Here is a 23,503-nt window from a genome sequence, read left to right on the forward strand (position 1 = left end):
GATTGTTAAATCATCACTTTATTGTGGGGTGGTGGCAAAACAACATCATGCCGTTTATTGGAAGCCGTTTCTCTGATGACAAACCTCTTACAAGTGTGATCTGACTGAACTTAGCTTTAGAGCGCAGTCGGTCATCATTCGCCTGACACCTTGACTCACAGGCAGAGATAGCGATATAATCGGGTATTGCGATGTCAAATGAAGCAGTAAAAACCCATCAGCAGACAGTCATGAGGTCTCCTGCGGAGGAGAGTCTCGCCACGATGGACGGCATTTTTCAGAAATTGGTGGTGTGGTGACAGACACTAAAACGCAGCAGAGTAGTTCCAGTGAACTTTTCATTCTGTCAAAAATAGAGGCAATTGAATTTCAATCATTCTGGAGACAGTTTTTTCATATCTGAGCCGGACAGGAGACCACCGCAGATGATTTCTTACTCATTAATTCTTCTGAATGTTCAGTGATGGCTGTATTACGTCTATTCAACTTCATCCAAATCGCCTGCCTTCATGCCAACATGCGATTTATGACAATGTACAATCATGTGATAACTCAAATCCCGGATAAATATCTTTTATTAACAATAAAAAAAAATGGCCAGATGAACACTTTTCATGCAAAGCCAAGAAAACATGAAAAAATGCAATTAATCCATCTTCAAAATTAACAGAACAGGAAAAATGGTGGATTAATCAAATGTGCTAAGCTGCAAGCATAAATTATTTCTCCCTCCCAAATCCACAAGAAAAATGTGGGCTTTCATAGCGGGATAGCTGAGAGCCTCCGCAGTTTATTTTTCCTCTTTTATGTCCAATGTTGTCAGTAAACCGAAAATAATGTGACGAAAAAAAAAAAAGAGTGTTAACCCAGAGAAGTAAAAGCACTGGCAAGTATACTGGAGAGAGAACTCTGTAAAATGGGAGGTAAGGCCAAGTGTACCTTTCTAACAAGCACTGATACTTGCATCATGGTCTTCGTGACAAAACACATACAGAAAACTCTTTGGCTGGCATGTAGCAGAATAGTGGAGTTTGCTTTGTGTTGACCACATACACCCTCTCTAGTCCTCATGCCCAGTTCAATTATAGACAGGGGGTAAAGATGCCCTTAAAGTTAGTGTCCTGCATTTCATATGAAATTCTCCAGGGAATATGATGCATCTTGGTTTAAATTCCTCTCTGCTTCAGTAAAGGGGTTTCACCATATACGGCCCCTCCAATTCATAACCCATTTTTCTGTAGTAATTCCTCGTTCCGACACCTGAAACACCAAAAATTTAGAATTATAGTAGAAAACAACCTTTTTGGAGGCACCATGGAGAATGTTATTTGGAATAAAACATGAAAAAGCAATAAAAAATATTGAATTTTGTAGTACTAAAAAAGTACTCAATTTTGAGTACTATTGAATTGGGTTAAACAACATACACAGTTCAAAAGTTAAAAAAAAATATATATATATATATAAATATATATTAATGCTTTTATTTTTCAAGTATGACTTAAAGTGATCCAAAAGTAACAGTAAAGACTTTTATGATGTTACAAAGACTTTATTTGTAAATGTTCTATTAATCAAAGAATAAAAAAAAAAAATAGATCACGGTTCAACAAAAATATTAAGCAGCACAACAGTTTTCAACATAGATAATGTAGCAAATCAGCATATTAGAATGATTTCTGAAAGATCATGTGACACTGAAGACTAGAGTAATATATTTAAACAGAAAAGTTACTTTTTATTGTAATATCAATGTATATCTTGATACTAATGAATTTGCTCTGATTGAAGCAAAAAAGAATATCACTCTTTTTTGTCTAGTGAGAGGAACTATCGTTTCAGTGTTTCAATGAAGCCATATAGATTCAAAATATTTAAAGCAAGAAACAGTAAAATTACAATAAAAATAAACTCAGAATGTGGTCTCAGCCTTTTGAACCCCACTGTATTTCCAATATACTCTACTGTTGATGCTTTGCTTTGCTTTGTCAGACATGCATTAAATTATCAGAGCCAGAATAATATGAATGCCAATTTTCATTTATTTTCCAATTGCTGTTATCTCCATCCTGCAGCTTATTTGGGGAGGTGCATGTCAAAATTTCGTATTCATTCTTTTCAAGCGAGGGCAAGAGAAGACCCAACAAAATGAAAGCGCCATTTCCGTTAACGCTGAGAATATTTTTTGATACCTGAGATAACAGCCAATTTGCCCGAGCCGTGCTCATCCCTGGCTATCCTCTCGGCCTCCTCCATCAACATCATCCCAAAACCCTACAAATGCACGAGGCGAAAGAGAACATATGAGAAGGCAAGTCAGTGAGAATATATACAATACATGAAGAAATATGCCTTAAATAAAAATTAAATAGTACAAATCTGGGCAATTTACACATTTATCTTCAGCTCTCACACCAGAGGAAAGGTTTTTTTAACATACAATTCTAGGGTGTGTTCACATTTGTTGTTTGGTTTTCTTGGTTCTTTTGGTTTTGACCAAAAAATAGAAGAAGATACATTTAGTCCTGGTTTGGTTAGCTATCACACTGTCATTTATAACACCAAACATAAAGATACAAAAAACAAAAAAATTTGCAGGACTAAACATGCTCATTGTATGTATGTACATATATACAAGCTCACGAAGAGCTTCTAAATTGTGTAAAGGAGTCAAAACAGTGCCAGGAATTCCTCCGTCACACACACAAATGATGAGATCTGCTGCAAGGAGACGTGGTTCCAAATGCCTGTACCGAACTGTTACAGGGAACGTAGCTCATATGACGAGAATAAAACGGGTATGCTTGAGCATTATGTCCCTTTTAGGGTCACATCTTGTGACATCACATCCTCTTTTTGGTTTGTTTGGATGTCTTTGGTCAGTGTTGCATTCATATTTCAGTCGTACCGCACTAGAGTTTGTTTGGAGGAGGACAGGTCCGCTTGTTTGGTGCACACCTGGGTTCGGATGGCAGCATTCACACTTATTCAAATTAACTATAATACACAGAGCAATTGCACCAGAGTTCGCTGTATTCAAACCAAACCTGCCAAGTGTGAACACACCCTTAACCATCATTAATGTACTGGAAAATTAACTGATACCGAAACTTCTGAAAATCCTATTAGCAGGTGCATAGAAATAAATAGAAGCTAATAATCTAACCAAAATAGATGAATAATGCACACCACTATTCTTGCAAATCTTATTTAAATTTAAGGTTTTGGCAACGAGACCTTCATGAGGTAACAGGCATCAGACATCATTAATGTCGAATCATGTTAAAGCAGTTTCTGCCGTGTGAAATAAGGTGTCTTTACCTGGTGCTGGAACTTGCTTGGGTCTCGGCTGCTGACAGGGACCACGCTTCCGTAGACATGCAGCTCCCGAACAATGGACACGCCACCCTTCAACTCGGGCCGGAAGGACTGTGGTGAACAGCGGCGAAGACGCAGGAGACCAATTAAAATGTCCTGCTCGGGGTCCTCATAAGACAGGAAGGTCTCCCAGCCCCCATTAGCCACATAGTCTCTGCGGATCAGCTCGACCTGATATGGTCGAACTTTGTGATGGATCTCTTGAATGCCCACTTCTCTGGTTCGTACGTCTCTACACTGCAGGAGTCAACAACATGTTTTGAAATTAATGGCCATGAATTCATACGGCAAACTAATTAAATGATTAAAGATTTTAGGTTACCTCAGTACCCATGTCTTTCATTCTGGCCAATGCCAGCTCTCTCAGATTTCCATGTTCCACCCCAGAGCTCACCAATGGCATGGGGATATCCCTGAAAAAGGACACGGATTATTAGCTTCTTAAAAGCCGTTTAAAAACTAAATATTGGTCACACTACAATGGATTTGGGCAGCAGGAAATGCTTCTGTTTTGAATATATAATACATTTAGAGATCCATGACACATCAGTACAATGTAGATTTTTAATATTGGCTAACAATCAGATGAAAAATTCACATTTGTGCATTTAGTCTCCTACATTTTCAATGGAATACAAGATCTAGAGTGACCGCCGTTTAACAAAGGTCAATTCTAACTTTGAAAGGTAGTATCTAGAGTCCCTGTTACCTCTGTACACGATACACACGAGTCCATGGTGGGACCAACGCTAGTATTCGTGCTACCAGATCCACCAACGCACTGGGAGAGTAGCTCTTATAGCGGCCCGTTTTCCACAGCTCATACAGTCCAGTGCCTCGAATCACCAGCGTAGGGTAAAGTTTGAGCCCATCTGGTCTAAACGCAGGGTTCTCAAAAAACTCCTGAGGGACAGAGACAAGTGATATTTTTTGTGACAACATGAGACTAGGACCAGTAATGAGTGCACTAAAGAGCAATAAATGCCATGCATAAAAACATTTTGAATTCTAAGTAAATATTGTGTAAAATATGTTTTTAATTTAAGCAGTTTTGTACAATATAATATACTGTATTATGTAACTTCTTATAGCTTATTTGCCATCATAAAACTAAATTATTCATGATATATAGGCATAATATCAGTCACCCTGCACTATAATTAGTGGCATCTGCCGGGTCTAACCCACTCATGATAAAGACTTTACAAACTTCACAACTCATTATAGCACACAATAATAAAGATATCTTTTACCAGTTATCAAACTTTTAATCTTTTTCCAAACGGTTGCCACTAAAGATCTCTTCATAGAATTTAGAAGCCGTAGACATGAGATTTATGACACAATTGCAAGTAGAATATCAGCTTTTTCAGCTTGCATGCTGGTAGGCTTTGTGCTCGTTACATACTTGTGATGCAAAGTCTACCGATTCGTTTCACCTAAAGTTCTTCAACGTAATTGACAAATAACATCATTCAAGAGTTCAAGAATTGGTAAAGGGCTAAATAAAGACTCATGACTTCCGTCACTGATCCTGCTTACGTATAAGTGCTGGGATTTTGCTTTGTCCCATTTACTTTGAAAACCTCAGGGTTCACGCAGCACACTCAAAAACGAAACCATTACAATCAAAGAGACAATGCCAATGGTCATTTAATTGGAACTGTCCGACTTCCTGACATACTAGCGAATCATCGGACTTGACACTGGTGCATTTAAACAAAGACTGCATGGGTCTAAACTAAACAGTGACTCTAAATAGTGCAAACAATCAAAAATAGTTGCCTTTCAAAGGCAAATTGAAATGACGGATTACTCGAGTCACGACTATCCTTGCGGTTTGAGCTTCTCCTTACTCTAAGAGTCAAATGAAATGAGTCTTTGTGTGATATATTTACGCCGAGTGTTATTTTTTTTTATGTAGGGAGGGGAGCCTGCACACAGTCAGATAAGTGAGAAGTGAGAGTTGGACGAGCCAGTAATGGGATTCCATTATCACCAAGCCACGCTCCTTTCCACTGCACACTCATCCTGAGATAGCGCCGACAGGTCCCCGTATCGAAAGGTGGGGAGAGGCGTGACGGAGAGCGAGCGAGTGAGCAAGAAAATACGGAAGTGGGAGGGGAATAGGAGAGCACAAGCATCAGAGAAAGCAGGTTAGGTGAGATAAACCAGCCGAGTGGTGCCGGTGGGTGACACAGGTGAGGTTGTGTGGGCATGCGGTGGTGGAGGAGGGGAGCTGATAGCGGTGGGGTCAGAGACCACCTTCCAGAGCCATTAATCTCTCTCTCTCTCTCGCTATACACTCAAATTTATGCATGAAACGGATCCCAATAAAACGCAGAAGGAATTAGGAGCAATCGGCAAGCAATGAGCCAATTATCGTCAAAAATTTGCACAGTGTTGTGATTCATATGGGTGCTCATACAATGAACAAACATTTCATTTTCCTTATTACAAAGCAAACACATGGTCAGAAATATAAAGTGGAAAACCAAATGACAGGAACTTATTGCTGATGAACACACTGAACGGTTTTCAGGCATACCGACCCAAATCTATCGATAAGAAAGATCTATCTTGTGCTTGACAGCAGAGGGTACAAAAATACAAATTGTATTAATAATAATATAATTTTAGATGATATATATATATATATATAAAATAATTTAATAAACATTGCTAAATATAACCTTTAGCCAATCTCAGAATGAAAATTGGCTAAGATTTTTATACTGTTTTCACAATGTTGTAATGCTTAAATTCACTTTTAAATGATTTAGCAATTTAAATAGAATCATTGAATCATCTTATTGCTAACTTTAATATTAATGCATCCCTACTCTGGAGCCACAGGTAAATAAATGTCATGGAACGGCAAATATCGTGCACAAACGATTGTTCAGGAAAATCTCAAATCCTTTATTGCCAATTTTCCTGAGCTCGTGAGCTGTGACAAAAAGAAGCAGACACTTATTACACTATTAAGAGCTTTTGTAAATAAAGAAAAATCACACCGGTAACATTTTATTTCATCAGTGTATAACCTCTTTCATTACATGGTTCTCTGTTTTTTGGTACAAGAAACTTTGACTAACATTAAAGGACAAAAAAATAAAATAAAATAAAAAATAGGACATTTTAAAATAAAGTAGATTGTTTTTCACTTTTAGGCTCTAATTGCAATACTACAATTACAAAATGTACAAATAGAGTACAAAAGGTGTTGCTGTCCAAATATTTTGGAGCTGTCATTTGATTGCAGCAGTGTGGAGGCGAGTAAGAGCCTCCCGAGGGGAAATGAGGTAGGTGTAATGTGGGCTTGGCTTGGTACAACAATGTAAAAGTCTTTTAGCTTCAGAGACGTACGCATGCCTTCATAGACTCTAGAGACTGGATTATTTGCAATAAAAAGTTAATGGTTCTCTTCTACAGTTAAGTGGCATTTATGTGACTGTTAATGCAAAATATTATTTATATAATTGCACTCAGTTAATCATGATGTTTCTTATGCAACATTAATGTCACTCGCTTCATTCTAGGCTCTTATGTTCTCCTAATGGGAAATAATCACCAGCTTTAAAATCGCTAAACTCCAGAGATCGTGCGCTGACAGCGTTCGCTTAAGACATCAAAGAAACCTGTTGCCACCTGGATTGCTCCCGGTTGGTGTTTAATACAGTTTTTCAGAGAGAAGCACTTTGAATAGGTTCCAGAGCGCAGTCACTGATTGGATCTCCATGCCTCGGTAATGAAACGCGCCATAATGAATGCTCTATTCACTTCATATAATGAAGCCCCTGATAATGTGAACCAATGCGTCACAGCTGGACACTGACAGAGGCCATAAAAGAGCAGCCTGCCATGGCACATCACTCCCCACTTCATTTACATTCACCCATCATTCCCGCTATGTGACAATTAGCTACTGCACCCAATAATAGTGACATTTTCCTTGGGATAGTCGTGCTATGGTGTTCCTGTACTGTACGTCTCGTGTATAACCTCTGTTGCCTCTTCGCATTGTAACCTAGGGCTGTGTGATATGAAAAACTATTTCATTTCACTTATTATTCCTTCAAACTTTTCTAAAGGAGCAACATTTCTCCTAATACCTCTGGGCAGTCTGCTTGATGATGACTCAGTAGTTCCTTCTGCTTTGAGTGTCAAAATTAATAGAGCACCTGAAAGTGATATGGAAATTTTGGATACCCCAACAGCTATTTCACAGAAAACGTTGATTAATTGGACTCTTTTAGTTGATGAAAATGACATTTTGTAAACCACTTGCGTAACCTGTGAGGTATGCCGAGATAAACCTGTGCATGAGGAGTCAGTTGTCTGTCTCTCGGCTCCTCAGTTCATTTACATTAAAAGAGCTTACAGAATAAACAGTTATAAGTATGAGGACCTTAAATTACAAACCTTCCCATAATCCTTTTCAAGTGCATGTTTGAGCCTTATTTGAAGAAATCCTTTCAAACGTGATTATTAAAGTAACACTTTTGAAAGCATCTTAAAATTATTATTTTTTTCATAATTTCCTCACCCTCAAGTTGTAGCGACTAAAATTTAAGTTGTTATTCAATGAAAATCTCACCCGTTGATTTAAATGTGCATATTCAAAGTGACATTTGACATCAAACCTGTCGTGACATGTCTTGTTGCGAATATATTGTATACACTACAGTTCAAAAGTTTGGCATTTGGTCTTTTATGCTCACCAAGGCAGGTATATTATTGTGAGATAAACAGATACCGGTTTTCTTTTATATTTTAAAATGTTATTTATTTCTCTGATGGCAAAGCTGAATTTTCAGCAACCATTACTCCAGTCTTCAGTTTCAAATTATTCCTCAGAAATTATTCTAAAATGCTGATTTGAAACATTTAATATTATTATTAGGTCATACAGGCTTGGAACATGACAGTGAGTAAATGATGATGGTAAGAATGTGTATTCTTAAGTGAACTATCTCTATGAGATTTGTCTTCTACTGAGTATTTTCACACCAAACATTTTGACCAGTAAAAAAGTAATATACCCAAAAATTTGATACAATGGTTCCATGCTTTAGCTCACTCTTAATCATTTTGCTGTTCTTAGATTGCGTTTGGTGCCAGAGTTTGGAGATGAATGCTGCAGAATTAAAAATGATCCAGGAAGTACTCACTATAAACTGCTCCACGTCTCTTTCCATGCCGACATTGGGTAAGTCTGGCATCATGTGGGCTACAACTTTAAAACCAGCATCCTTAGAAAGCTGAAAAGATTCACACACAGCCCGAACTGTATGTCCCCTAGAAAAAAAACATAAAGTCAATATAAAAAGATACAAGCAGTTACAAATGGAATATCATCCTAAATTTTGTAGGACTGAATTTTGTGTGGTCATATTGATTTTCCAATTAATCGTGATTTTCGGTATATATAGATCTAGAAAGATCTTATTTGAGGCTTATGGTTTAAGATCGGTCCTGATAAAAAGGTAACTGGTAAACTCCCACTGTGTCCTTTAGCAAAGTGCTTACAACTACACCAAAGGGTGTAAGTATAGTGTAATTAGCATAGTTGCTAAGTCTCCTAATGCCTTGAAGTGATTCCTAAATGACACGTAATCTGTAGGAACGAAATGATTCACTGGAAGTCTTAACACTGATGTTATGCTAATTAACATCCCAGGATCAAGTTTATACAAATACCAAACATCTTCTACTCTACGGCTCCTTCCTTTAAAGTCCTTCATATTAAAAGCAACCAACTCTGACCTGTTGGTATCACGAGCCACATCCTCATAAACACTCTGTACGCCGATCTCCAGTCTGGTACAACCGTAGGCCAGCATGTCACTCAAGTGTCTCTTCAGGCAGTAGTCCGGTCTGGTCTCAATCGTGATGCCGACACATTTGGTGTTACTGCGTTCAGAGTACCTGAGAAAAAATGAATATCAACTCAGAAATTTTGATACTATATTATATATATATGTGTATGTATTTATATATGTATGTTTTTTTTTTAAAGAAATAAATAGGAACACGTTAATGATGCCAATTTAAATCGATCAAAAATCACAGTAAAGACATTAAAAAAGTTACAAAATATTATATTTGATAACAAATGCTAAGTCCTAAGAAAATTGGTTTAGTTTACACAAAAATATTAAGCAGCACAACTGTTTTCAACACTGATAAAAATAAGAAATGTTTCTTGAGCACCAGATCAGCATATTAAAAGGATTTCTGAAAGATCACGTGACACTAAAGACTGGAGTAATGATGCAGGAAATTCAGCTTTGCATCACATTTTAAAATATATTCAGATGGAAAACAGTATTTTAAACTATAAGGACTTTATGTTTTTACTGTATTTTGATACAGAATTTATCAAACTTCTGAATGGTGTGTGTGTATAACAATTTATTATAATTCTATTAATATATATTCTAGTATCCTAGCTATATTTATATATACTGTTTTGTAGCAGTAATGTGTGTGGGTGTGTGTGTGTGTGTGTGTGTGTGTGTGTGTGTGTGTGTGTGTGTGTGTGTGTGTGTGTGTGTGTGTGTGTGTGTGTGTAAAGCAATAAGGTACGAGAGGCTGTGCTGTATCGTGAATAAGTCACGGCTGAAGGGCGTTGTTAAGCACGACACGAAGCGGAGTCAATAGTAGAGAAGACTTTTACATTGAAAGGACTCAAACTTGTGATCACGGAGAAGGAAGATGCAACTCACAGATTATATGGGCATGGGAAAACCCTTTAAAAGAAAAAGATGAAGGGTTCTATCATGCATTACACACATAGTAATTTATTTATACAGTCATGGTCAGAATTAATGGCACCCCTGGTAAATATGATCAAAACTGGGTACTTTTTTATCCCTGTGTGCACCAAACCCATCTTAAGTGTTTGCTGCCAAAAAAGCAAATTTTTTTTGTTTCATCTGACCATAGAACCCGTCCCGTTTGAAGTTCCAGTCGTGTCAGGTACTTTTAAAACGTCTATGGACAGAGGAACCAAAAAAATTGCTTTTTTGGCAGCAAACACTTAAGATGGGTTTGGTTCACACAGGGATAAAAAAGTACCCCATGTGTAAAATGAAATACTCTGGCAGAAAAGTAGGCCCACAGAATTAAATATACAGCAGAGGTCCTGGACATCTTGTTCAGATACATGGCATCATGGATTGGATCAAATACCAACAGATAAAAAATCGAAACCTAACAGACTGTGCTAGAAATCTTATAACGGGCCATGTTTGGATCTTCCAACAGGACAGTGATCCAAAAACAAATATCAAAATCAAAACAAAAATGGGTCACTGAGCACAAAACCAAGATCTGCAATGGCCATCCCAGTCCCTGGCCTGAACCCTATAGAAGATGAGTGAGCTGAACTGAAGAGAAGAAGCGCCAACATGGATCTGGGAATCTGAAGGATCTGGAGAGATTCTGTGTGGAGGAATGGTCTCTGATCTCTTGTCAGGTGTTCTCCAAACTCATCCGGCATTATAGGAGAAAACTCAGAGCTGATATCTTGACAAAAGGAGGTTGCAAAAAGTATTTAATAAAAGGGTTGAATAACCAATAATTATGGCCAACGTGTTTTGGAGAAAAACATTTATTTCATAATGTGATTTAGCCCCACTTTCAATTCTCTTGCTTCAATGAAAGGTTAGAATTGTGGCAATATTTTGAATGAAAGATCAAAAGGATAAACAATGCAGATTAATTTTTTTACAGCCAGTTTTGATCATATTTACCAGGGGTGCCATTAATTCTGACCATGACTGTATATTTATAAAACGGTTAATTCCAATCCTTGATTCTGATTGGTCAATAGCTGTGTTTTACTCACGATAAAACATGGCTATGACCGCTTCACCCAACTTCTATGTATCACTACACAACACCCCTAGCAACCACTCTTAGCAACTTAAACACGTTTGATCTCATCGATATTGTTAATTTGAGCTGCTATAGTAGAGTATTGTGAGAGATCGAGTAAGCGAGTGTACCTGCATTTACAGAACATATAGCATTTTCCTTCAGGTCAGTCCTGTATATTCATAATAAAAAAATCCGTTTGAATGTCCACTGCGATATCTTGTCAATTTAACTGTTAAATGGCTTTTTTTTACTTTCTGTGAAAGTCTAACTGAACGCAGGATAAAAAAAATCTTCTTATAATAGTTTCTGATGATAATATGAAAACTATTTAACGACTGAATTGGCTTGCATCAATTTAATAACAATTCAGAAATGTGTGGTTTTTTGCTTCCTGTCATGCCTGACATAGTTCTAAAGTTTTAATGGACATTTAATAGCCCAAAACTCTTTCTGTCCATTTAGCTCCTGTTTTTTGCTCCAAATTTTAGACAATTTAGTTATGAAACCAACAAAGTGTTTCACATTTATACTTATTCTTTTTACCTCTCTCTCCCTTACACAATCACACTCTCTCTCTCTCTCTCACACACACACACACACACACACACACACACACACACACACACACCTAAGATAAGCAATGTGCCTGAAATCGAACTGTTGTCTCCCCCATCTCTGGCTGATTAGCCGCCGGAACAATTATGGCAATCGTGTCATCTTAACAAACCCGCTGATAAGCTGTGGTGTTCCGACAATTCTGTGGACCTCTGCCTACGTGCAAACACACACATACACACTCTCTCTTATCAAGAAAATAAATAACAAAAACGCAGTAATAAACTAACAGCGCCCTGCAGTGGCAGTCTATCCACATCTTGCAATCATCTCCTATGCCTTTCATTCTAACTTCAAAATGTTTGCCTTCCTTATGGAGCTGATGTCAGCGGGGTGGTCAACAGCATCTGAGTCACCACTTTGCCAAAACTGATGCAAATAAGTTTTATGAAAAAGCTTGACAAATATTTAAAAAAAAAGTATAAACAATTTTTTCAGTTTCGTTTGGTGTTGTTAGCGGTGGCACAGAAATCACATACATCACCTATTTAAATGTCTTAGACTAATGGTCAAAGTGAAAAGAAGGCTTTTATTCGCTTGGTTAGCCAAGTTAATGACGGCTGTTAAACTGTTAAATAACATATCAGGAGATGTGACTAATAACATACTTTATCTTGTCTTCATCATTTAAGCAGAGCCCAAATTCCACATTCTGTCTTATTGCTCTGTGACTAGGCAGAAAGCAGAGCCAATGCAGCTGCTCTGACAGTGGAAGACCGGTCCAAAAGCACCATCTCTTCCTCCCAACACTGCCACCCTACCAACTTGCTCACCGGGGGGTTTTGGCGCTGTGCTTTAACTGATCCAAGAGCTGCATTTGTTAATTTTGCTAATATAGACTTAAATTATCCAACAGCAAAAAGCACTGATCCCAGGTCAGAGCTTATTAACAATTGATTTTCCCCAGACACACATAATAAGACAACAGCTGCTCCAATCCCTCTACTTTTATTTGACTCCTGCACTTATCGACTGATCTTGGACCAGTTGTGTAATGGGTTAAAGACAAGTAGATTTATGTATAATTACTTCTGAAGAAAATGTGAGTAGGCATTCATGATACATCATAATATAATATTTATTATATTATTACATTAAAAAAAATATATATATATTTTTTATATATATTATGATATAATGCTACTATTTGCACTAGTAGATGCTAAACTGCATTTTGTTGCTGAGTACCTGCATTGTGCAATCAATGGCAATTAAGTTTTATCTATCTACATCTATCTATTGGTTTATATATTGTATATATCAGCTAGGGGTGTAATGGCTCTCAGTTAGAAAAATTAATTTAAAAAAATTGAACCGTACCGTTCTCCACTGCCAGTCATCTCAAATATGATGACACATACACATCTATAATACAGTTTGTTGAAAATAAATAAAACAGACAAGGCAGAGTTAGGCTAATGTATGTTTCTGTCGATGGATACGCATTCTGGCTTCCCCTAAACTTTGTCAATGTGAGTGCCGTATACTCTATATATGACCCGTAATTTACGCTGTCATCACTCAGGTGTTGGTAGTGTGAGTGCAGGTCAGACCTGAACAGCTCACGTTGCTATCTGTGTTTAAACTAAACTCATTTAAGCGTTGCCAATTTTAACATTCGAGAGCAAGACGCGAAAGAGAACTCGCACGTGCGCACACAGTGAGCCATATTGAGGTTTCTTTTAATTCTTGCGCTTACACAGACAATTTCACAACATGCCCGTCTTGGCGAGTGTCCTAGCAGACATAGTCGGTTATATCTTAAGTGAATGTAAACACTCGAGAAAGACAACGCATGTGTTCAGTATCAGTGCATTATCTCTTAAAGTAACAGTAGCCAAAGTGTTTTTAATGTTAATCAAACAACAAAAGACAAGGAAATCACTCACTTCTTTTGAATTAATATCTTTTGTAACTTTAATAATGATTAATCTTCATTTAATCAGCCGATATTTTATATTTAATTGTGTATGCTTTATGTTTTTTTTATACACATATAAAAAGCATTTCACTGCATGTTGTACTGTGCATGCTTGTTTGTGACAAATAAAATAAAACATTTAATCTTGTTTTGCCTCATTTCATTAAGTTTTTAGTGTTTTTTTTTAAATTTATTTTAAACAAAACTGCACTGAATTTTAACCAGTCATAAAAAATTGTTTTACATTATAACTTGATTTCAAGCTACATTTGATGACAAATATTTCCTAAGGGATAGCACCCACTGGTGATGGACTGTTTCTTGCCCTCTCCAGGCCAAGTAAATTTGTGTCGGGACTATCATAATTAAGAGTGGCCTGATTCTATCACTCAGACAAGTTTATCATGGGGCGTTGATACCTGACAGCTTCAGTGACATTGTTGGACGTGTGTCCTGACAGCGCGTCGTGGAGGTTACGGATGAAATAGTCTCTGTACTCCTCCGGCAGAGCCATGAATGTGCCTCCCATCACAATGAACTCCACTTTATCCACGCTGTGACCCAGCTGCTTGAGCTAGATGTGCAAACACAGCAGCGTAATGTCATTAACACCATCTAAATGAGTAGAAAAGCTGAGAGGATCATCAACCCTGCAGATCTAAACCGTAAAATCAAAACCATTAAGTAGTATGTAATGATCACTTATGATTTTAACTGCACAATGCTCAGAAAGCAGCAGATAAACATGAGCTGTGAAGATGACTCACCTGTTCTACTCGATGCCTAGTCTGGAGGTAGGGATCATATCGTGCACGGATGGCTCTCATTGACGTGGGCTAGGTAAGAGGGAGAATAGATCGTCAAAATGAAGCATACTGCATGACACTAGTGCGAAACTCATAAAAATATGCGTGATAGCATTGCTTTGGGAGACAGATGGATAATTACCTCGTATCCTGTGTAAGACTGTGTGGAATATTCAAAATCTGAGTCCGGACCCCCTGGGCAGTAGCTGTTTGAGCAAATGAAAACAAAATCACGCTACATCACATTCAAAACTGAGACCAGTTTTATCATTATATCCTGCTAATAAAAGTTTCCCCACTAACTGACACACAACGCTAATAGCTTGAACCAGATGCAAGCCCAAATCTGCACTGTAAAAGGCACCTGAATGAATAGCTTGTGTTGTAGAATTGCTCTTCTGTATAAATGTACACTACTGTTCGAGGTCGGTAATATTTTTTTTTAAATGTTTTTGAAAGAAGTCTCTTATGTGGGTATTGGGTAAAAACCCAGTAAAATCTGTAATATTGTGAAGTATTATTAGAATTTAAAATAACCGTTTTCTATTTTAATATATTTTTAAATGTAGATTATTCCTGTGACATTTCAGCAGTCATTCCTCCAGTCTTCAGTGTCACATGATCGTTCAGAAATATTCCGATATGCTGATTTGACGCTTAAGAAACATTTCTCATTATCAATGTAGAAAACAGCACAAAAAATATTTTTATATTTTTGGAGAAAACGTGATAAAAAAAATGCAGGATTATTTGATGAATAAAGTTAAATAGAACATCATTTAATTGAAAATAAAAAATATTTTATAACATTCTAAATGTATATAGATCCATCTTAATGCATTCTTTCTGAATTAAAGTATTAATTTCTTTCTTTAAAAAAAAAAAATCTTACTGACCCCCAAACTTTTGAACGGTAGTGTAAAAGACACAAACTTTATTTTGGACATACTCACACACAGATGTTGCCAGTGAAGCTGATGTGTGGACAGCGATGAGGCTTGCACATCACAGCAACAACTGCAATCTACAAAGAAATATTAAATCAAAGTCTGAGCACTGGTTTCAACTTTCATGTCTACATTATGATATCTTTACACCATCGCCATATACAATTACAAATGGCCAACAAACAATCCTTACCCCACTGGCAGTGCGGATGGGTTTGGCTTTCAGTTTGGGCACCAAGGCTCTTCGATAATGAGACGGCACTGCAGCAATAATGTCCACAAGCCGTGGCTGTGCACTGAGACCGTATTTAGCTGATGTCTTCGTCTTGACTCTATAAAGACACAATTTTAGCTGTCAATCTAACTTGGTTTATAGTTATCCAGTGAGAAAACAGTTCCACTTGTTTTTGAAACGTATTGCAATGAAATGGAAGTTCTGATAGTATTTTCTTCCCTATTGTGACGTATATCAGGGTGAAACGGTTTCTCGACCAAGAAAAAATTTAGGACAGGACTTTTTTCTATCTGGAATAGAATAGATTGGATCGTTGTGGTTTGCTATTGCTGTGATCATGTGAGTGACAGGTTGTCCTCCTGCCCTCGGAACAGTAAACACATCATCAGAGAAAAGTAGTAGTTGAAAAAAGGGGGTGAAGTTATTTTGATTAAAGAGTATGAGGGCATATTAATTAATAAAAAAAATGATGATGTGCACAGATAAATCATTCATTATCAATACGGCAATATTCCATAAAAAATTATGACTTTAATATGATCATATTAATTAATTAATCTTTAAAATGCACTGACTTGTTAAGGTTAATATCTTTTCCCAGTTCGTGGGCCTCAACCAGCTGCTTGATGACATCTGCAATTGTCATCATCATCAGTTCTGCACGGCTCAAGTCACCTGATGTGAACACAGAAAGCACTGAGTTAAACAGACAGTTAATATTAGAGAAACACATATCTCTATCTGTACACTTGTCTCAGTAGAATGAATCCAGACACTACTGTTAAGGACTAGTTAAAGGATAGAACTAGTTACTTAAGATGGACTGACAGCTTTGATAATTACAACATTATCCTTACCTTACCCAACATTTTTCCCACATATGCTGACACACGTGGCTTTTTTATTTGGAGTAAAAGGAAAATAAAAGTATCCTTAACAAAACATATCCAAAAAGATAAATAGTATGCAAGAATCTCAAAATGTGCATTCATTCACATAACTTTGCCAACTTTTTGTCACATTGTCATTTTAATAGTGACGAACAATTACTAAACTGCTTGTGTAAATTAAAACCGAAATATATAATTCCCATAAACATACAATACCCAAGTCTAAGTAACGTTAGTAGATGATGAAAGATTAACGTTAGACATTTAAGAACATGCTCGTCTTAGCAGCTAACGTTAAGAGAATAAGTCCTGCTTAAAATTAGCAGTAAATACTTACTCTTCTTTTTCGGCTTTCCCATCTTGGAAACAATCAACAAATAATCCAGAACTCGTATACGATAAACACTAAAACTTGCAGTTAGTTAGAACATCAACCCACTGATACAAACGTCAACATCAGTGAACATGCTACACTCTTCCGTAAAGCGAATGCGTGTGTCGTAAAGCAACACATGTAAGTGGTACAATTGTCGTAAAGTTGTCAGGCACTTTGCTACACAGCTTCTGAAGAACACACTGGAGGACCTCTAGTGTTCAGAATCAGATGATCCCAGTATGTTTTGTCTTAAAAGGCTATTGTGTGATATGAATATTGTAATATAATGTAATATAAATACTATTTTTGTTAAAATTATCATGTCAGAAAAATACAGTAAGCGATTGTTATGAACATCATAAAAGTATTTGTAGCCCGTGAATGTTTCAGAATTGCCGCTCTGGCCATCAACTACTATCAATTATGTCCTTTCGTGGTATCAGAAACTTGTACTGCAATTATAATAATTGCTAAGCAGTCTTTTGAAGCTATATTTACCCCATTCATATCTGACCACAGCAGTAACTTGCTATATTTAGGCTGATCTAGGGATTTGTTTCTGCAGCTGTGCAACACTAAACTGATTATGCATTGCACATTCTATCTATCTATCTATCTATCTATCTATCTATCTATCTATCTATCTATCTATCTATCTATCTATCTATCTATCTATCTATCTATCTATCTATCTATCTATCTGAGTGGTTTTCAACCTGTTGGGCGCGGCCTCAGTGATCCACGGAGGGAGGGGGAGGGGGAGGGGGGAGGGGGGAGGGGGGAGGGGGGAGGGGGGGAAATAACGCAAAATAATTTAAATATATTAATATAATTTTATTTATTTATTACTATTAATACGTCGAATAAAAATATCAATTAAATTAATTAATTAAAACAAAGCACCACCTCTCTCGTAATTCAGTCACTCCGTGTCCGTGAATGTTTCGGAGGAACCAAACGCGCCCAAGCCGTTTGTCACGGCTCAAAACACCCCACCGCTTCATGAACATAGGATACGCAAACATCTCTCAGTTGGATAAAGAAAACCAGTATCACTAATAAAGCTTTGATTGATGACGATTGTAATGAAGGTAAATACGATTACAGTGACGCTCATACAGGAGTCGTACATTAGGCACGCGCGAGTCCGTTATTACTGCGCAACCGTGTAACGTTATGTGCGCTCTCGGCTCACGGATCGCTTTAACATCGTGTATTACGGCTTGAACACAGTTCAATATATTCGCGTAGTTGTCAGAATTAATGTACTGTGTGTGTTTAATAACGGATTCTCGCCGAAGAAGTGTGTTTTAGAGAAGTTTGTGAAGATCAGTGAGTGTGGTGTTTATGTAACGTTAGGCCTTACGTTAACTTACACATGGGAATCAGACGCTCCAAACATAGACACGATTGCTTGTTCTGTCATAGGAACTGTTCACTTGTTATGACATCGACCCGCCTTCAGATCGCAGAGTTTCCACGCACATTCAGAATGTTTTGTTTTTATTTTTCAGTTGTATTTTGTTGCTTAATAATTCAGAATGGATCCGTATTCAGTCATTTGGCATCTCCATGTGGTCTTGTTTGGTATTGCAGGTTGACTTGTGCTTATCCAAGTGACTGCATAACCGAGCAAAGTACTTTTAAGTTGTAAAGAATGTCTGCAAAGTATGTTTGCAAAAAATAAACACTGAAGGTTTAAATCTATCTTGAATGTCTTTTGTTTTAAAAAATAATAACATGATGGAGTTGAAAAGTAAAAACACTAGAATACAAATCTATCTATCTATCTATCTATCTATCTATCTATCTATCTATCTATCTATCTATCTATCTATCTATCTATCTATCTATCTATCTATCTGCTATATGTGTATAGGATGTATTACAGCCTATAGTGCTATGCCAAATGGGAAGTTGAGCATGAATTACTAAATGCAGCCTCTGTTAAGTAATTATTGACACAGTGAGTCAGATAGAAAAAAAAAAACCTTCAGCTGGCACACATTTGGGTGTGTCCGTCTAAAATGAGAAGGCACCGCAAGGGAAATAACCCCAGTCATTCTAGTCCCTCCTTCTTAGCTCAGCTCGGTCTGAAACGCCTACATATTAATAATACAGCGTTGAGTTTCAAGAGATAGTGGCAATAAAAGAATGACTACGATAGTCTAACACAGTGGGCACGGCGTTTAGGGAGGGTCTATTTTCTCCAGTGCCAGGCAACATCTGTTGTTCTTCCGCAGTTACCCTGCAATCTTTGGATCCCGTGCGGGGAAAAAAAACATAAATACTGTAGTACACATATCGCAGTTCATCATGTATCAGCTTATAAGGAAATTCGTGTTCACCGAGTCGCATTGTTTGGAGGAGGACAGCTCGAAAAGTTTCGCGGAGTTGTTTGAGAAGTTGGATGTTAATAAAGATGGGAAAGTGGATGTTTCTGAGCTCAAGACGGGCCTGGCTACTATGGGCTTCTCTATGGGCAAAGGAGAAGCGCAGGTAATTCCAGTTCACTGGCTCACTGCATTTCTGTGGTTGACTCACTTTTGTTGATATAGCTCTGTGTATTGGGTGCATGCATAAACCACATAAACCACGTTGACAGCCAGGCTGTTGTTAAGCTATATTGTTCGCATGCAAGGGGAATTTACTACTAAGAAATATCCACCATTTTGTTTGATGGAAAACTGCAGATTATAATAAATGCTTCTGAACTTAACCATTATTTGAAAATGCTATCAGTAGTAATAGTTCAAATAAATGATGGAAAATTATGCATTTAGTGCCAGCCCACATCCTCCTCCTCTTCCTCTTTTATTAATATTTGATACTATTTAGAGATCGGAGTGTATATAGTCATGCTTTTTATATTAATGCACATATAATTAGTCACCAAACTTTGACAACAGGGAATAGCAGATATTTTTTTTGCTTCAACATTCCCCCAAATAGGAATTCCTTTCAAATAGGGTTTCCAGTCACATATAGGTTAAGCCATTTCCTGTAATTTGCAAGGAAGTGCACTTAAAGCAAAAGGGTGGGTAAAGACACTCCTTTACTGCTCATTTGTAATAACCCACGTTCCATTATCCCCTGACATTCCTAACACCTGAGACATCTGATATAACCCCACCTTGCCTAGGCAAATGAGACTCACTGTATCAAAGTTCAAAGACAGGAGCATTGGAACAAACTCATCAGGTCACTTAAATGGGGTTTATAATAGGTATCCTGGTTGAGTATCATTTGTTGCTCATATGATTTCTATTACCTACAGTTCTGTTATAATGAAGTGTGTAGAAGTCTATAATTGCACCTAAATGACAACACTGGCTGGCGGTGTTTTTAAAGATGTCAGAAAAAAAACTGAGCTAGGTTTGTCAGTTTGAATATGAAAATGAGGAGTAAATGAGCAATGTTTTATCTTGTATAAAGTTGAGAAGTTATTGTTTAATTTAAATCTTTACCAGAATCTTTACAATGTGTGATAATAAATAGGCCATGTTTGTATTGTATATTTTGTTACAGATACAGTACAGAGTTTCTTGTACTCAGTGATGGACATTTTCAGGAACCTCATGTTTTGTTTTTCTATTACAGAAAATTGTTGCCTCTGGGGACACTGATAAGGATGAGGGGCTGGATTTTGAGGAGTTTTCAAAGTATCTGAAAGAACATGAGAAAAAACTCAGATTGACCTTCAAGAGTCTGGATACAAATGAGGATGGTAAGATTTAAGTATACTGTATGTTTTTTGCTCTCCTTTGAGGACTAATTTTGAAGCACTTTTGGACCATTAGATTGATGGGTTCACCTATACCATTATTATATATTGCCACACTAGCCTTAAAACCACTCTATGTTAAAGCATTAAGGCATTATAGACTTAACTGTATGACTTTCTGTAAAGCTGCTTTGAAACAGTGTGTATTCTGAAGATCTAATTTAGAGTCAAATTGAAAACTTGTCATTGTACATTCTGCTTTTGTTGATCACAAAATAAACATTAATTAACAACATTATTTGCGTATGCAGGTCGCATTGATGCCAAAGAGATTCAGCAGTCACTTAAAGACATTGGCATAAACTTGACAGATCAAGATGCAGAGAAGATCCTCTACAGGTATTCCTAAGGACTATTCTCACCAAAAACTAAATGAAAAAGTGAAATAAAAATTTAGATGAAATGTCTGTTCACACATGATCAAAAATCATCCAAGACTTATAGCAATATAGACTATAACTCACTGGAAAATAAAGATTCCTCTCACTTTAATGCTAAATATTACACACCTGATACAAATTTTACTTGCTTTACTATAGTGATAATGTCATAGTGTTAACTTGTTGTGAACAGGCCTTTATGTAAAATGTATGTAAATCTTTGCAACACATTTGTGTTGTCAGGGATTAGTGAACTCCACAATATCCTGGTGTTTAGTCTTTGCTTGTGAAATGCTCATGCTCAATCTAGTTAGTTCTCTGATAAAAGTACTCCAGAGAAAGACAGTTTCTTGGGAAAATCTTGTGCGAAAAGCATGAGACTAATGAAAGAAGTTTAACAATCTCACAAAAAATAGGCTTTGTTTTCTTTGTGAGAAAAAAAAAGTATGTATGTAATATGTATATGCTAAAATAAGACCTTTCTTATTTCATTGACAATTTAAATTGATTCACCCATTAAGCTCCATGGTACCTTTGTTCTCCAGACCTACTTGTCTTCTCTCATTTGACCTTTGTTCTCCAGTATTGATGCGGATGGAACTATGTCTCTGGATTGGAATGAATGGAGGCAGCATTTTCTCTTCAACCCTGCAGATAACCTTCAGGAAATCATACGCTACTGGAAACACTCCACTGTAAGTTCCACAAAAGAACTCGGATATTGCATATTACGTTCATCCATTACCATCTGATTTGAAGCAGGTATCAGTTATTAGGATGAACACTAAATGCTATGGTGACGGCCTGGCTTTGTTTAGTCAAACAGTCACATGTCATTGACTGGTCAGACGGCCTTTCAGTTGTCTAGTCAGACACACAGCTAGGTAGCCCTTTAATCAGCTTGGCCAGCCATTTATATCCCTCTGTGAGTGGGCAGGATTGGGAAATCATGGGAAAAGTGTTGAGAGCAGGAAGGATAAGGAGTCTCTTAACCGATTAAGTGTGTCAAATGTTAACAAAAGTCACACTAATACTAATGTTCAATGTTTAAGACAACTCTTGCACACACACGTTTACTATATAAATGAGGACATACCACAGACTTATATTGTTTTTAAATAAAACTAATTATAATTACTACTGATTAACGCTTTTTTTTCATTTTAAAAATTCAAATAATACAATGTTTCTGGTTATTTATATCTAAAATCTTTTCAGGTTTACTTAAGTTTTAAGATTTAAAATAAGCGCAGGGCAAAAATCACCCTGAATCACAGATTTTTGAGCAGTGCAGGTTTAGCGAGAGTTGTTACAGCCAATTGCAGCGGAGCTAATTTAAGACTGTCCTGTACTGGGATTATCCCTGGATGTGCTCGTCATCTGACTGCTGAACTGATGGAAGTGCAGCGATGTTGGGCAGAGATGAAGGAGTGAACCGGTACTGTAACATTGTGAGGAGAGCAGGTGAACCAATAGATCTTCGTTGTAGTTGTTAGCATCTACGGCTGGTATCAGACGAGCTGGCAGCAGAGGGTCAGCATGGCTTTCCTGCAGGAGCACAAGGGGGAATGGCTCATCTTTGATATTGAGGATGAAGAAGCTATATATGTGATGGATGTAGATATGGTAGGTCCTCTGATCCACATTGTTTCATAGAGGCCAAAGCAGCTTTGGCCCGCTGAGCTGTATCCTCCATATTATGGTATAAAGATATGAATGTGAAAATATGCTATTGAGGTATATTTTGTTTCTAAATAGCTTAATTCCAGATTCGAAATGGCATGTATAACAAAAAATATAAGAAGGTTGTAGCAGTAGCTGTGTGATGTTAAAGGTCAGAGTTGGTCCAGCAATGAGACCCATGTACATTCTGTTTAACACTGCAGCTTTCGTATACTGTTATATTGCATCCCGTTTGTCTATTTTCATATTCTTTGCATATTACTGTATATGACCAGTCATAAAACAGTAACAGGATATTGTTTTCATATTTCAATCCAACACTAAGACAAAGAAGCTTTTTTTCTCAGAGGTCAAGTCAAAATAGGATTCAGTATGGTTTGGTAAGTTACTCTGCAGGATAGCTGGTTAGGAACTAACTTCACCTCTACCTTGTGCTAGGTGTTGGATATAGGTGACAGTCTAAGCATTCCAGATGAGTTCACTGAGGAGGAGAAGACCACTGGCATCTGGTGGAGGCAGCTTGCTGCCGGGGCCGTGGCAGGGGCGATCTCTCGAACAGGAACCGCCCCCCTGGACAGGATGAAAGTCTTCATGCAGGTGC

At 37.3% G+C, this 23,503-nt stretch overlaps 2 protein-coding genes across 4 annotated transcripts in view; one reads left to right on the plus strand and one right to left on the minus strand.

The window, feature by feature from the left end:
- Positions 1-18,621, minus strand: elp3 (elongator acetyltransferase complex subunit 3). Of its 2 annotated transcripts, none has more exons than XM_079584508.1 (14): positions 18,432-18,621; positions 16,365-16,464; positions 15,748-15,886; positions 15,561-15,631; positions 14,750-14,813; positions 14,569-14,637; positions 14,221-14,375; positions 9,148-9,309; positions 8,553-8,679; positions 4,088-4,281; positions 3,701-3,791; positions 3,322-3,615; positions 2,193-2,274; positions 1-1,260 (listed from the first exon to the last, which is right to left on the minus strand). In XM_079584508.1, the coding sequence occupies exons 1-14, from the start codon at positions 18,433-18,435 to the stop codon at positions 1,184-1,186; spliced, it is 1,629 nt and encodes a 542-aa protein (XP_079440634.1). In that variant the 5' UTR covers positions 18,436-18,621; the 3' UTR covers positions 1-1,183. The 2 variants fall into 2 exon arrangements, with proteins under 2 accessions (XP_079440634.1, XP_079440633.1); XM_079584507.1 differs by lacking the exon at positions 18,432-18,621 and adding an exon at positions 17,017-17,673.
- The window catches only part of slc25a24 (solute carrier family 25 member 24), an 11,053-nt gene continuing 5,552 nt past the window's right edge, over positions 18,003-23,503 (plus strand). The window contains exons 1-5 of one of the 2 annotated variants that reach the window (XM_079584510.1): positions 18,003-18,146; positions 20,656-20,782; positions 21,091-21,178; positions 21,803-21,914; positions 23,341-23,499. In XM_079584510.1, the coding sequence (XP_079440636.1) occupies positions 18,129-18,146; positions 20,656-20,782; positions 21,091-21,178; positions 21,803-21,914; positions 23,341-23,499 (504 nt within the window). In that variant the 5' untranslated portion in view covers positions 18,003-18,128. Of the gene's footprint in view, positions 18,147-19,088; positions 19,555-20,655; positions 20,783-21,090; positions 21,179-21,802; positions 21,915-23,340; positions 23,500-23,503 lie in introns of those variants that run through there. The other variant, XM_079584509.1, reaches the window with a different exon arrangement.

The sequence above is a fragment of the Phoxinus phoxinus genome, assembly GCF_949152265.1.
Source record: "Phoxinus phoxinus genome assembly, chromosome: 16".
Taxonomy (NCBI): Eukaryota; Metazoa; Chordata; class Actinopteri; order Cypriniformes; family Leuciscidae; genus Phoxinus; species Phoxinus phoxinus.